Source organism: Nerophis ophidion, linkage group LG01 (assembly GCF_033978795.1).
Source record: "Nerophis ophidion isolate RoL-2023_Sa linkage group LG01, RoL_Noph_v1.0, whole genome shotgun sequence".
Lineage (NCBI taxonomy): Eukaryota > Metazoa > Chordata > Actinopteri > Syngnathiformes > Syngnathidae > Nerophis > Nerophis ophidion.
Genome location: NC_084611.1, coordinates 53,765,580 through 53,778,916, shown reverse-complemented (window position 1 = coordinate 53,778,916; position 13,337 = coordinate 53,765,580). Strand labels below are relative to the sequence as shown.

Genomic DNA, 13,337 nt, shown 5'->3' with positions numbered 1-13,337 from the left:
GTAATTTTGATATGTGCAATGCCTCATAAAAAAAAACTTTTCGATGAGAAATATGGTTTAAAAAATACTTGCAAGTAGACCAGTAAAGTTGGCATGTTGTGTAAATTGTAAATGAATACAGAATACAATGATTTGCAAATCCTTTTCAACCTCTATTCAATTAAATAAACTGCAAAGACAAGGTACTTAAAGTTCAAACTGGAAAACGTTATTTTTTGCAAATATAAGCTCATTTGGACTTTGATGCCTGCAACATGTTTCAAAAAAGCTGGTACAAGTGGCAAAGAAGACTGAGAACGTTGAGGGATGCTCATCAAACACTTATTTGGAACATCCTACAGGTGAACAGGCTACTTGGGAACAGGTGGGTGCCATGATTGGGTATAAAAGCAGCTTCCATGAAAGGATCAGTCATTCACAAACAAGGACGGGGCGAGGGTCATCACTTTGTGAACAAATGCGTGAGCAAACTGTTTAAAAACATTTCTCAACCAGCTGTTCCAATGAATTTAGGGACTTCACCATCTACAGTTGTGATCAAAATTATTCAACCCCCACACAATTTTGATGTTTTAGCAAGTTGGACATTTATTCCATATTTTGTTTATAGTCATATCAAATAATGATACATTAAATAGACAAATGCAACTTGAATTACAACATTATATTTTGTAACATACCAAACAGTGTCATTTCTCTTAATAACTTATTGACAAAATGATTCAACCCCTTGAAGATCATAACTCTTAAGAACAGAATTTGAATAAGGTCTTTTCAATCAGGTGTTGAAAACACCTGTAGATGTGATTACAACCATAACGAGCAACAATTAAACTGATTGAAAAAGACTGTGACGCTCAGCTTCTTGGAGATGGTCAATGGTGTATTTGCAACAAAGTGAAGTCCAGGGAGTGGTCAAAGAAGTCAAGAGAGGAGGTAATTTCTCTTTATAAGAAAGGATATGGACATAAGAAAATAGCTAAGACATTACACATTCCAAGAGACACAGTTGGGAGCATAATTCGCAAGTTTAAAGCTAAAGGCACAGTGGAAACACTACCTGGGCGTGGTAGAAAGAGGATGCTGTGTGCAACTGCTCTCCGCTATTTGAAGCGTACAGTGGTGAAAAACCCCCGAATAACAGCTGAGGAACTACAACAGGACATTGCAGAGGGGGGAACGCAGGTTTCGTTCCCATCAATTAGGCGCGCACCACGAGATGAAGGCCTCCATGCCAGAACTGCCAGGCGCACCCCGCTTCTGACTACCAGGCACAAGAAAAATAGACTCCAGTATGCCCAAAATTATCTGGACAAACCACAAAGGTTTTGGGAAACTCTTTTATGGAGTGATGAGACAAAACTGGAACTCTTTGGGCCTATGAATCAACGTTATGTCTGGAGGAGAAAAAATTAAGCTTACAAAGAGAAGAACACCTTGCCTACTGTTAAGCATGGTGGGGGGTCAATCATGCTCTGGGGCTGTTTCTCTGCCTCAGGTACCGGGAATCTCCAGCGCGTTCAAGGCATTATGAATACTATTTCCTACCAGGTTATATTAGCTGCAAATGTCATGAAGTGAGTGACGAAGCTGAGGCTTGGGAGACGTTGGACCTTCCAACAGGACAACGATCCCAAGCATACCTCCAAATCAACATCAGAGTGGTTGCAGAAGAAGGGCTGGAAGACTCTGGAGTGGCCTTCACAGTCGCCAGACCTAAATCCTATAGAAAACCTGTGGTGGGACTTGAAGAAGGCAGTTGCAGCACGCAAGCCCAATAATATGAATGAACTGGAGGCCTTTGCCCAAGAGGAATGGGCTAAAATCCCTGTAGATCGTTGCAAGAAGCTTGTTTCCGGTTCTGTATCACGTTTGAAGGATGTAATTACTGCCAAATGGTGTTCTACTAAGTACTAAAGATGCATGTAACTAGGGGGTTGAATCATTTTGTCAATGAGATATTAAGAAAAATGTCCTTTTTTGGTATTTTGTAAAATACAGTGTTACAATTTAAGTTGCATTTGTCTATTTGACACATCTTTATTTGATATGACTATAAACAAAATACGGAATAAATGTCCAACTTGCTAAAATACTAAAATTGTGTGGGTGTTGAATACTTTTGATCACAACTGTAGGCTCCGTAATATCATCAAAAGGTTCAGAGAATCTGCAGAAATCACTGCCTAAAGCGATGATATTACAGACCTTTGATGCCTGATGTGGTACTGCGTCAAAAAGTGATATCGGTGTGTAAAGGATATCACCACATGGGCTCAGGAACTCTTCAGAAAAACGACTGTCAGTGACTACAGTTCGTCGCTACATCTGTAAGTGCAAGTTAAAACTCTACTATGCAACGCGAAAACCGTTTATCAACAACACCCGAGCTGGGCCCGAGCTCATCTAAGATGGATTCATGCAAAGTGAAAAAGTGTTCTGTGGTCTGACGAGTCCACCTTTCAAATTTTTGGGGGAAACTGGACGTCGTGTCCTCCGGACCAAAGAGGAAAAGAACCATCCGGATTGTTCCAGGTGCAAAGTTCAAAAGCCAGCATCTGTGATGGTATAAAGGTGCATCAGTGCCCAAGGCATGGGTAACTTATACATCTGTGAAGGCACAATTAATGCTGAAAAGTGTTAAGGTCTGTTACTCGGATCTTCACATATTATTGTTTATTTTTCCATCTCTGTTTTCATTCTCCGTTTGACCCTGTTATTTCCCGTTTAGTCCGTCACCATGGTTAGCTATTAGTTTCAGCTGCTACTCCCGGTCCATGCACACCCGTCACTGTTGATTACTTCCTTATTTAAGCTCGCCTTTTCTGTTCACCCCGTCTCGGATCCTAATTTGCCCTCGTGCAACAGTGATGTCTTGTTTGTTCATGCTCTCTATCGTTAGCTCTCACGCTACGTTTATTTTATTCCTAGCTTTCACGCTAGTTGTTTTGGATTCTCTTTTGTGCCTATGTGCCAGTTTTAGTTTCCTAGTTGTTTAGCCTAGCTTTTACGCTAGCGTCTTTTGTTTGCCTTTTTCCTTAGCTCCGGTGTTTTTGTTCCTAGCCGTTTATTACTTTAATAAATCAATTTACATATTACCTCACGCTGTGTTCTGCTTCGACGCATCCGTGGAAGAACCAATCCGGCATTACAATGCCACACAAGCCTCACAGAAAAGTACATACAGGTTTTGGAGCAACATATGTTGCCATCCAAGCAACGTTTTAATGGACGCCCCTGCTTATTTCAGCAAAACGATGCCAAGTCACATGTTACAACTTTGTGGCTTCGTAAAAAAAGAGTGTGGGTACTTTCCTGCCCCGCCTGCAGTCCAGACCTGTCTCCCATCGAAAATGTGTGGCGCATTATGAAGAGGAAAATACGACAGCAGAGACCCCGGAATGTTGAACGACTGAAGCTCTACATAAAACAAGAATGGGAAAGAATTCCACTTTCAAAGCTTCAACAATAAGTTTCCTCAGTTCCCAAACGTTTTTTGAGTGTTGTTAAAAAAAAAGGTGATGTAACACAGTGGTGACCATGCTCTTTCCCAACTACTTTGGCACCTGTTGCAGCCATGAAATTCTAAGTAAATTATTATTTGCAAAAAAAAAAGTTTTATCAGTTTGAACATCAAATATCTTGTCTTTGTAGTGCATTCAATTGAATATGGGTTGAAAATGATTTGCTAATCATTGTATTCTGTTTATATTTACACCGAACAAAATTTCCCAACTCATATGGAAACAGGGTTTGTATGTATCATGAGTAATGACTATTAAAGTGCAGTATTTGTTTTGTTGGGCAGTGGGAGAAGGCATTAGCCGTAGCACCAGGAGTATCCATGAAGTACTGGAAAAAACTGATGCAAAGGTACGTTTTATTTACACTTTTATTTAAAGTCTAATTTTACATTGAAGAATAAGAGTAAAGCAGGAGTGTCAAATTTTTTGTCATTGTGGCTGCTAATAACAATATATATATATATATATATATATATATATATATATATATATATATATATATATATATATATATATATATATATATATATATACGTATATGTGTGTGTGTGTATTTGTATATATATAAAGTGTTCCGGGCGGAACACTTTAGCACCCTGTTGAATCAGGAATCTGATGCAGACCCCACTGTTCTGGATGAACTGCCTACATTTCCTGTCATGCACAATCTGGACGAGCCCCCAACCTTCCTGGAGGTCCGATCAGCTACCCGCTCCCTCAAAAACAACAAATCCCCCGGTAATGACAACATCCCGGCTGAACTGCTGAAGCAAGGAGGATACTTCTGCACAAGAACATTGCACCGGTACATCACACAAGTCTGGGCTGAAGAGAATGTCCCACAACAATGGAGAGACGCCGATGTAGTCACTATCTACAAGAACAAGGGTGACAAGGCTGTCTGTGGCAACAGTAGGGGCATTTCACTCCTTGCTGTTGCCGGTAAAGTTCTGGCAAAAGTGATGCTCCAGAGGCTGATTAATAACATCACTGAGTCGATTCTGCCTGAATCACAGTGCGGGTTTAGAAAGAGTAGGAGCACAGTGGACATGATTTTCACAGCTAGACAGCTGCAGGAAAAATGTAGGGAACAACACCAGGACCTTTTCATGGCCTTTGTCGACCTCTCCAAAGCCTTCGACACGGTTCAGAGGGAACTTTTATGGGAAGTCCTCCTCAGGTGTGGCTGTCCCATTAAGTTTGTTAACATCCTGCGTCAGTTTCATGATGGAATGACTGCTCGAGTGACCATAGGAGGTCAAGAGTCTGCCCCCTTCCCTGTACATACAGGAGTAAGGCAAGGGTGTGTACTAGCACCAGTGCTTTTCAACATCTTCTTGCTATGTGTTACCAAGCTTCTCCACAAGGAGATTGAGGACAGGAGCGGTGTGACAGTGGACTTTCGTCGAGATGGCAACCTCTTTAATATCAGGAGGCTTCAGGCTACCACCAAACTGCAAAGGGAGAGAATTGCAGTACGCAGATGACTGTGTTCTTGTATCTCACAGCCCACAAGACCTCCAGTCTGTTCATGCTGCTGCGGTGAGAGCGTACGGCAGGATGGGACTGACCGTCAACACCAGCAAGACGGAAGTAGTCTGCCAGTGGAGCTCCAACAAGCCATCTACATCTCCTGTCTTCACTGTTTCTGGAGAACAAATAGCAGTCGTTCCATCCTTCAAATACCTGGGGAGCATTCTTTCTAGTGACAACGCTGTTGATAGTGAGGTCCAGAACAGGATTAAGCAGGCAGCGTCAGCTTTTGGGAGACTCAGGCGTCGGGTCTTCCAAAACAAGAACCTCCATCTCCACACAAAGGTCTCTGTCTATCAAGCCATCTGGCTCACTACCCTCCCCTACAGCTGTGAAGCCTGGGTAACCTACACCCGCCACATCAAGGTCCTAGAGCAGTTCCACATACGTTGCCTACAGCGCATGCTGGGGATTACATGGTGTGATGGTGTGCCTCATTCTGAAATACTCTCAAAAACCAACTGCAGGAGTATTGAGGCCATGATCACCCTGCACCAACTACGATGGCTGGGCCACGTAGTAAGGATGCCCTCAGATCGCCTGCCTCGCAAAGTGCTATACGGCCAGCTACACCATGGTCGTCGCTCTGCTGGAGGGCAGAAAAAACGATATAAAGACCAGCTGAAGACTGCACTAAGGAAGTGTAAAATCAGACCTGAGGCCCTGGAGGGTGTGGCTGCTGATCGTAACACCTGGCGTCAGTTGTGCCAGGATGGCAACCGGCTGCTGGAAGAAGATAGGACAGCCAGGAGACAGGAGAAAAGACTCAGGAGGAATACACCTACAGTTGCCGTTTCCACCACAACATTTACATGCCCTACCTGCAGTAGGATCTGTGCATCCAGGATAGGGCTATTCAGCCACCAACGAACTCACCGATAGAAGTGGATGTCGTCATCGGACTCGATGGACAACCATAAGCAAGTATATATATAAACATATATATATATATATATATATATATATATATATATATATATGGGCTTCACGGTGGCAGAGGGGTTAGTGCGTCTGCCTCACAATACGAAGTTCCTGCAGTCCTGGGTTCAAATCCAGGCTCGGGATCTTTCTGTGTGGAGTTTGCATGTTCTCCCCGTGAATGCGTGGGTTCCCTCCGGGTACTCCGGCTTCCTCCCACTTCCAAAGACATGCACCTGGGGAAAGGTTGATTGGCAACACTAAATTGGCCCTAGTGCGTGAATGTGAGTGTGAATGTTGTCTGTCTATCTGTGTTGGCCCTGCGATGAGGTGGCGACTTGTCCAGGGTGTACCCCGCCTTCCGCCCGATTGTAGCTGAGATAGGCGCCAGCACCCCCTGCGATCCCAAAAGGGAATAAGCGGTAGAAAATGGATGGATGGATATATATATATATGTGTGTGTGTATTTGTATACATATAAACATATATGTATATATGTATATGTATATATATATATATATATATATATATATATATATATAAATATATATATATATTTATACATATATATAGTGTGTGTGTATGTATATGTATAAGCTCTTCATGATATGATTACACAATTGCCTATGCATTTGATTATTTTAACAGTTAGACTTCGAAATCATAAGTCAAGGTGACAAGCAGATACACTATATTGCCAAAAGTATTTGGCCACCTGCCATGACTCACATATGAACTTGAAGTACCATCCCATTTCTAACCCATTGGGTTCAATATGATGTGGGTCCACCTTTTGCAGCTATTACAGCTTCAACTCTTTCGGGAAGGCTGTCCACAAGGTTGCGGAGTGTGTTTATAAGAATTTTCCACAGTTTTTCCAAAGCCCTGGCTCTCAGTCTCAGTTCTAATTCATCCCAAATGTTTTCTATCAGGTTCAGGTAAGGACTCTGTGCAGGCCAGTCAAGTTCATCCACACCAGACTGTCATCCATGTCTTTATGGACCTTGCTTTGTGCACTGTTGCACAATCATGTTGGAAAAGGAAGGGGCCTGCTCCAGGAAATGGACTTGGCCCCTTAGTTCCAGTGAAAGGAACTTGATTGCTCCAGGATACGAACACATTTTGGACAATTCCATGCTGCCAACTTTGTGGGAACAGTTTGGAGCGAGCTCTTTCCCCTTCCAACTTGACTGTGCACCAGTGCACAAAGCAAGCTCCATGGATGACAGAGTCTGGTGTGGATGAACTTGACTGGCCTGCACAGAGTCCTGACATGAACCCGATAGAACACCTTTGGGATGAATTAGAACGGAGCCTCCTCGACCAACATCATTGTGTGACCTCACCAATGCGGTTTTGGAAGAACGGTGGACAATTCCTATAAACACACTCCGCAACCTTGTGGACAGCCTTCCCAGGCCTCGGGAAAAGCCTTATCCCTGCAGCTAGAGCCGCTCTAGACCTGTCTGACAAGCCTGTAAATGTGTTGGTCATGTATGATGTCTTTGTTATATGTATTATTCATATATTATATATATATAATATATGATATAAATTATATTATTTATTATTATTATTATTGTCTATTGTGAGCGAACTGTGGTGCTGAATTTCCCCCAGGGATCAATAAAGTACTTTTTATTCTATTCTATTCTACTCATATTGTCTATGGTTCAATTGTATGGCAGTGAAAATGACTTTCCCCAACAGGGACCAATAAATCTAAATCATATATATATACATATATATATATATATATATATATATATATATATATATATATATATATATATATATATATATGTATATATATATATGTATATATATATATATATATATATATGTGTGTGTGTATATATATATATATATATATATATATATATAATAACATAGACCAGTAGACATATTAATTTTGTTTTCATTATTATTATTTTATTTTTCAGAATAGCAAGCAAATATCTGTTTGTTCTGACTGTTTTTCACAGAATGTTTGCTATGCATTTAACTCATGTGTATTGCTCAAAAACCTAGTGGAGGTACTGAGAACATAAAGGTGTGTGTTATGCTTTTAATGCAGGAGAGCTGACCAACTGATGGCAGAGGATAACTCATGTGTATTGCTCAAAAACCTAGTGGAGGTACTGAGAACATAAAGGTGTGTGTTATGCTTTTAATGCAGGAGAGCTGACCAACTGATGGCAGAGGATAACGATGACGCAATCCCATACTGCATTGCCACAGCAGATATCAAGAAACTTGTGACCTTCTTCACTGGCAGAGGACAACTGGTTGAAGCATTACTCATTGCACAGGTACAATATGTATATTTTTTCCAAGATTCAGAGGATTTGTAAACAACTTGTTGGTGAAGGGAAAAACTATGGAAGTAGAATCAACTTATATATATAAATATGATATCAATACATATGCATATATGAATAAATATACAAATACAAATGTGATTTACAAATATATAAATAGTTTGTGTAAATAAATGCGTGTTTGTCAACATATTTAAGAGATTTGAAAACATATACAAATAAAATGTATAAATATAAAAATGTGACATACAAATAAATCAAGAATTTGTATAAATAAACATGTATTTGTAAATATATTTTTGAGGTTTGAATATGAATATGCTTGATTTTGTATTTGTATTGAATTTGCATATGTGGATCGCTTTTTTGCTTTTGTGTCGACGAGACATTCCTCCCACAAACCAGATGCACAAATAATTGTGACCTACACACTCCGCTGAACAACCACCAGAGGGCACTGCTGACAGATAAGAGATCAGTAGCTACATCAGGACAAGGTCATTAAACGGCATTGACTTAATAAAATAAGCAGCTAGCACGGTCTTTCAGATTAACTGGATAAATTAGCATTGGCTAACAAAACGCTAACGTTAGCAAGTTCAGGCCTGTTGTTCGTTCTCACTGTAAAGACGTGGATTGTTTTTGTGCAGAGAACTCAGGGCATTTTGCGTAGAATGCATTTAATGCTCTGTGACCCAGACCGCTCTGGCTGCATCAACCTTTGGAGGACAAAAGATGAGGCCTTTAATCCCGGGATCACCATTCCTACCGTCATGCATGGTGGTGGTAGTATTATGCTCTGGGCCTGTTTTGCTGCCAATGGAACTGGTGCTTTACAGAGAGTAAATGGGACAATTAAAAAGGAGGATTACCTCCAAATTCTTCAGCCCGGAGGTTGGGTCTTGGGCGCAGTTGGGTGTTCCATCAGGACAATGACCCCAAGCACACGTCAAAAATGGTAAAGGAATGGCTAAATCAGGCTAGAATTAGGTTTTAGAATGGCCTTCCCAAAGTCCTGACATGTGGACAGTGCTGAAGAAAAAAGTCCATGTCAGAAAACCAACACATTTAGCTGAACTGCACCAATTTTGTCAAGAGGAGTGGTCCAAAATTCAAGTAGAAGCTTGTGGATGGCTACAAAAAGCGCCTTATTGCAGTGAAACCTTCCAAGGGACATGTAAGCAAATATTAACATTGCTGTATGTATACTTTTGACCCAGCAGATTTGCTCACATTTTCAGTAGACCCATAATAAATTCATAAAAGAACCAAACTTCATTAATGTTTATTGTGACCAACAAGTATGTGCTCCAATCGCTCTATCACAAAGAAAAACAGATGTAGAAATGATTGAAAACTCAAGACAGCCATGACGTATGTTCTTTACAAGTGTATGTAAGCTTTTGACCACGACTGTATATCCAAAAGTCCACCAAAAAACACCAAAAAGCAGCGCAGAAGTCCCAAAAGTGCCACCCCTTGTAGCGCAGTCCGAATCAAAAGGCAAAAAAACAAAGACGATAAATCGTGGCCTACTATATTTGTTTTTGAATTGAAATGCATGTATTTACCTATATGTGTGTGCTACCTTCTTAGTTGAGGCACGTGTTGAATTAAAATAACTGTATTACGGAAATAACTCTTCTTAACATTTTTTTATTGTAGGGAGCATGCGAGGGAAACATCCGTCCACCTCAAACGTCCTCGATCAACCATACGACTAACGATGTGGACAACAAACAACAATACCAAAGGTAAACCACAAACCATTGAAGCTACAATCTGGAATTGGGTCAAGTCTGTACTAGTTCTCTATTAGAGTAATCTAAAACCCATTTTGGGGTGAACACTACTGTGATAGTTGTTGAAGTGTTTGGAATATTAATGGCATGTAAACATTTACTATTTGATTTAAATGTGGTCTATCGAGATAAACAAAGATGTGTTTTTACCCCAGTCTCCTCCATAAGGTATGTGAACAGCTGGCTGAGTGGTATTTCCAAGACGGCTGCGCGGTCCTGGCTGCATGCTGCCACCTGGCGGTGGATAACGTAAAGGTACGTGCGAGTGTGCAATTTTGGGTTTGTATCCCAATTCAAACTGGAACCAAATCAAAAATAAGAAATAGCTCAATGAACGACTGTAGTACTAAAACCATGACATGAACATTTCATTTGCTGCCCTGGTTTATGCTCCATGACTCCAAATAAATCTTACCAGGGCATACGTATCATTTAATACAGTAATACATTTGAAGTACATACCGAGTAATTTCAACAAACTATTATTTTTATGTTTCCAGAAATCGGCTGGTGTGTGTTTAAGACAATTTGTCATATTTTGTATGTTCTTAAACTATTCTCACCACATACCACCTAAGAAAAGACTTGGCTATCCCAAATACCACTGTAATTGTTATGTTTAGGACGGAGTTGACGACACAGACACAAGAGGGCAGTACAGCTCTATGATTTAATATATATATAGACAATAGTACTTGACAATATACTTGCCAACCCTCCAGATTTTCTCAGGAGACTCACAAATTTTCAGTGCCCCTCCCGAAAATCTCCCGGGGCAACTATTCTTCCAAATTTCTCCCGATTTCCACCCGGACAACTATATTGGGGACGTGCCTTAAAGGCACTGCCTTTAACGTCCCCTTCTGATCCATACAAACAGCGTGCCGGCCCAGTCACATAATATATGCAACTTACACACACACACACACACACACACACACATAAGGGAATGCAAGGAATACTTGGTCAACAGCCATACAGATTACACTGTTACAAATGTGCGCCACACTGTGAATCCACACCAAACAAGAATGACATACACATTATGGGAGAACATCCGCACCATAACACAAAATAAACACAACAGGACAAATACTCAGAACCCCTTGCAGCACTAACTCCTCCGGGACGCTACAATACACACTCCCCGCTACCACCAAACCGCGCGGGCAAGCAGTCGAGGGTAGGAGAGTGCCAGTGTAGTCCGTGTCCGAGCAAGGGTCCAGGATCGAGGGAGGCAGTCAGAATCTGGAGGGGAAAGAAGGGATCACAACAGGTGAAATTCGGGAAAGCACCGTGGGAGGACAACAAGAAGAGAAACACAGAGAGAGAAAAAGATAGCATGAAGCTTGTGTCGGCTGACGGTACACAAAAGACAATTAAGTCCCCGCGAGGATCTTTCTGTCCACTGGTCCTTATCAGTCCCAGGTGTGCAGATAGCCGATCGTCCACAGCTTTGCTGGCAGACCCAGCTGCCGGGGAAAGCGGGTTCGAGCCCGCGCCGTGACAGGTCTAAGTATTCAACAAAAACAAGGCCGATGTATAAGTCTATTTCATATTTTTTGCCACTGTAACATTACATTAGGGTTGTACGGTATACCGGTGTTAGTATAGCACCGTGATACTAACGAATCATATTCGGTACTATACCAGTCCCAAAACTAAATCACTAATCTAACATAAGTGGATTAATAATTAATTTTGTACCACTTGTCCTTATTAATGTTGACAAAATAATAGGTGTATAAATGACACAATACGTCACTGTATATGTCAGCAGCTAAAAAAAAAGGAACTTTAGTTTGTTTACTTACTACTAAAAGACAAGTTGTCTTGGTATGTTAACTATTTTATTCAAGGACAAAGTTGCAATAATAAACACATGTTCAATGTACCATAAAATTTGTTGTTAAAACAAAGCCAATATGCAATTTTTTGTGGTCCCTTTTATTTATAAAAGTATCATAAAGTACAGAAAAATATTAAAATCATTTTACTACCGGGCCAACATTACATTACACCCAGTTTGAACAGTAACACAATGAAGTGGTTCTTTGGTGTACCACTAGTTTGAGAATTAGTGTTCTACAGTGTTCTAAACGGACAAATTGTCTTTTAGTAGGAAGTAAACAAAGAACTTGTCTTTTAGTAGGAAGTACACAAAAAACGTGTCTTTTAGTAGGAACTAAACAAACAACTTGTCGTTTAGTAAGAAGTAGACAAACTACTTCTCTTTCAGTAGGAGGTAAACAAACAACTTGTCTTTTAGTAGAAGTAAACAAACTACTTTTCTTTTAGTAGGAAGTTAAAAAAACAACTAGTCTTTTCATAGGAAGTAAACAAACAACTTGTCTTATAGTAGTAAGTAAACAAACAGCTAGTCTTTTAGTAGGAAGTAAATAAACAACTTGTCTTAGTAGGAATTAAACAAACAACTTGTCTTTTACTACCAAGTAAACAAACAATTTCTCTTTTAGTAGGAAGTAAACAAACTACTTCTCTTTTAGTAGGAAGTAAACAGACAACTTGTCTTTAAAAAAAACAACTTTTCTTTTAGTAGAAAGTAAAAAAAAAACTAGTCTTTTCATAGGAAGTAAACAAACAACTTGTCCGATAGTAGGAGGTAAACAAACAACTAGTCTTTTAGTAGGAAGTAAACAAACGACTTTTCTTTTAGTAGGAAGTAAAAAAACCAACTAGTATTTTCATACGAAGTAAACAAACAACTTGTCTTATAGTAGTGAGTAAACAAACAACTAGTCTTTTAGTGGGAAGTAAACAAACAACTTGTCTTAGTAGGAAGTAAACAAACAACTTGTCTTAGTAGGAAATAAACAAACAACTTGTCTTTTACTACTAAGTAAACAAACAATTTCTCTTTTAGTAGGAAGTAAACAAACTACTACTCTTTTAGTAGGAAGTAAACAAACAACTTGTCTTTAACAAACGACTTTTCTTTTAGTAGGAAGTAAAAAAACAACAACTAGTCTTTTCATAGGAAGTAAACAAACAACTTGTCTTATAGTAGGAGGTGAACAAACAACTACTCTTTTAGTAGGAAGTAAACAAACAACTTGTCTTTTAGTAGAAGTAAACAAACGACTTTTCTTTTAGTAGGAAGTAAAAAAAACAACTAGTCTTTTCATAGGAAGTAAACTAACAACTTGTCTTATAGTGGGAAGTAAACAAACAAATTGTCTTAGTAGGAAGTAAACAACTTGTCTTAGTAGGAAGTAAAC

General features: G+C 39.9%; 1 protein-coding gene across 1 annotated transcript in view; it reads left to right on the top strand.

Moving 5' to 3' along the window:
- Positions 1-13,337, top strand: part of wdr17 (WD repeat domain 17) — a 105,348-nt gene that overhangs the window by 63,872 nt on the left and 28,139 nt on the right. The window contains exons 20-23 of the mRNA XM_061907280.1: positions 3,809-3,873; positions 8,155-8,287; positions 9,962-10,050; positions 10,254-10,353. Coding sequence (XP_061763264.1) covers positions 3,809-3,873; positions 8,155-8,287; positions 9,962-10,050; positions 10,254-10,353 — 387 coding nt within the window. The remainder of the gene's footprint in view (positions 1-3,808; positions 3,874-8,154; positions 8,288-9,961; positions 10,051-10,253; positions 10,354-13,337) is intronic.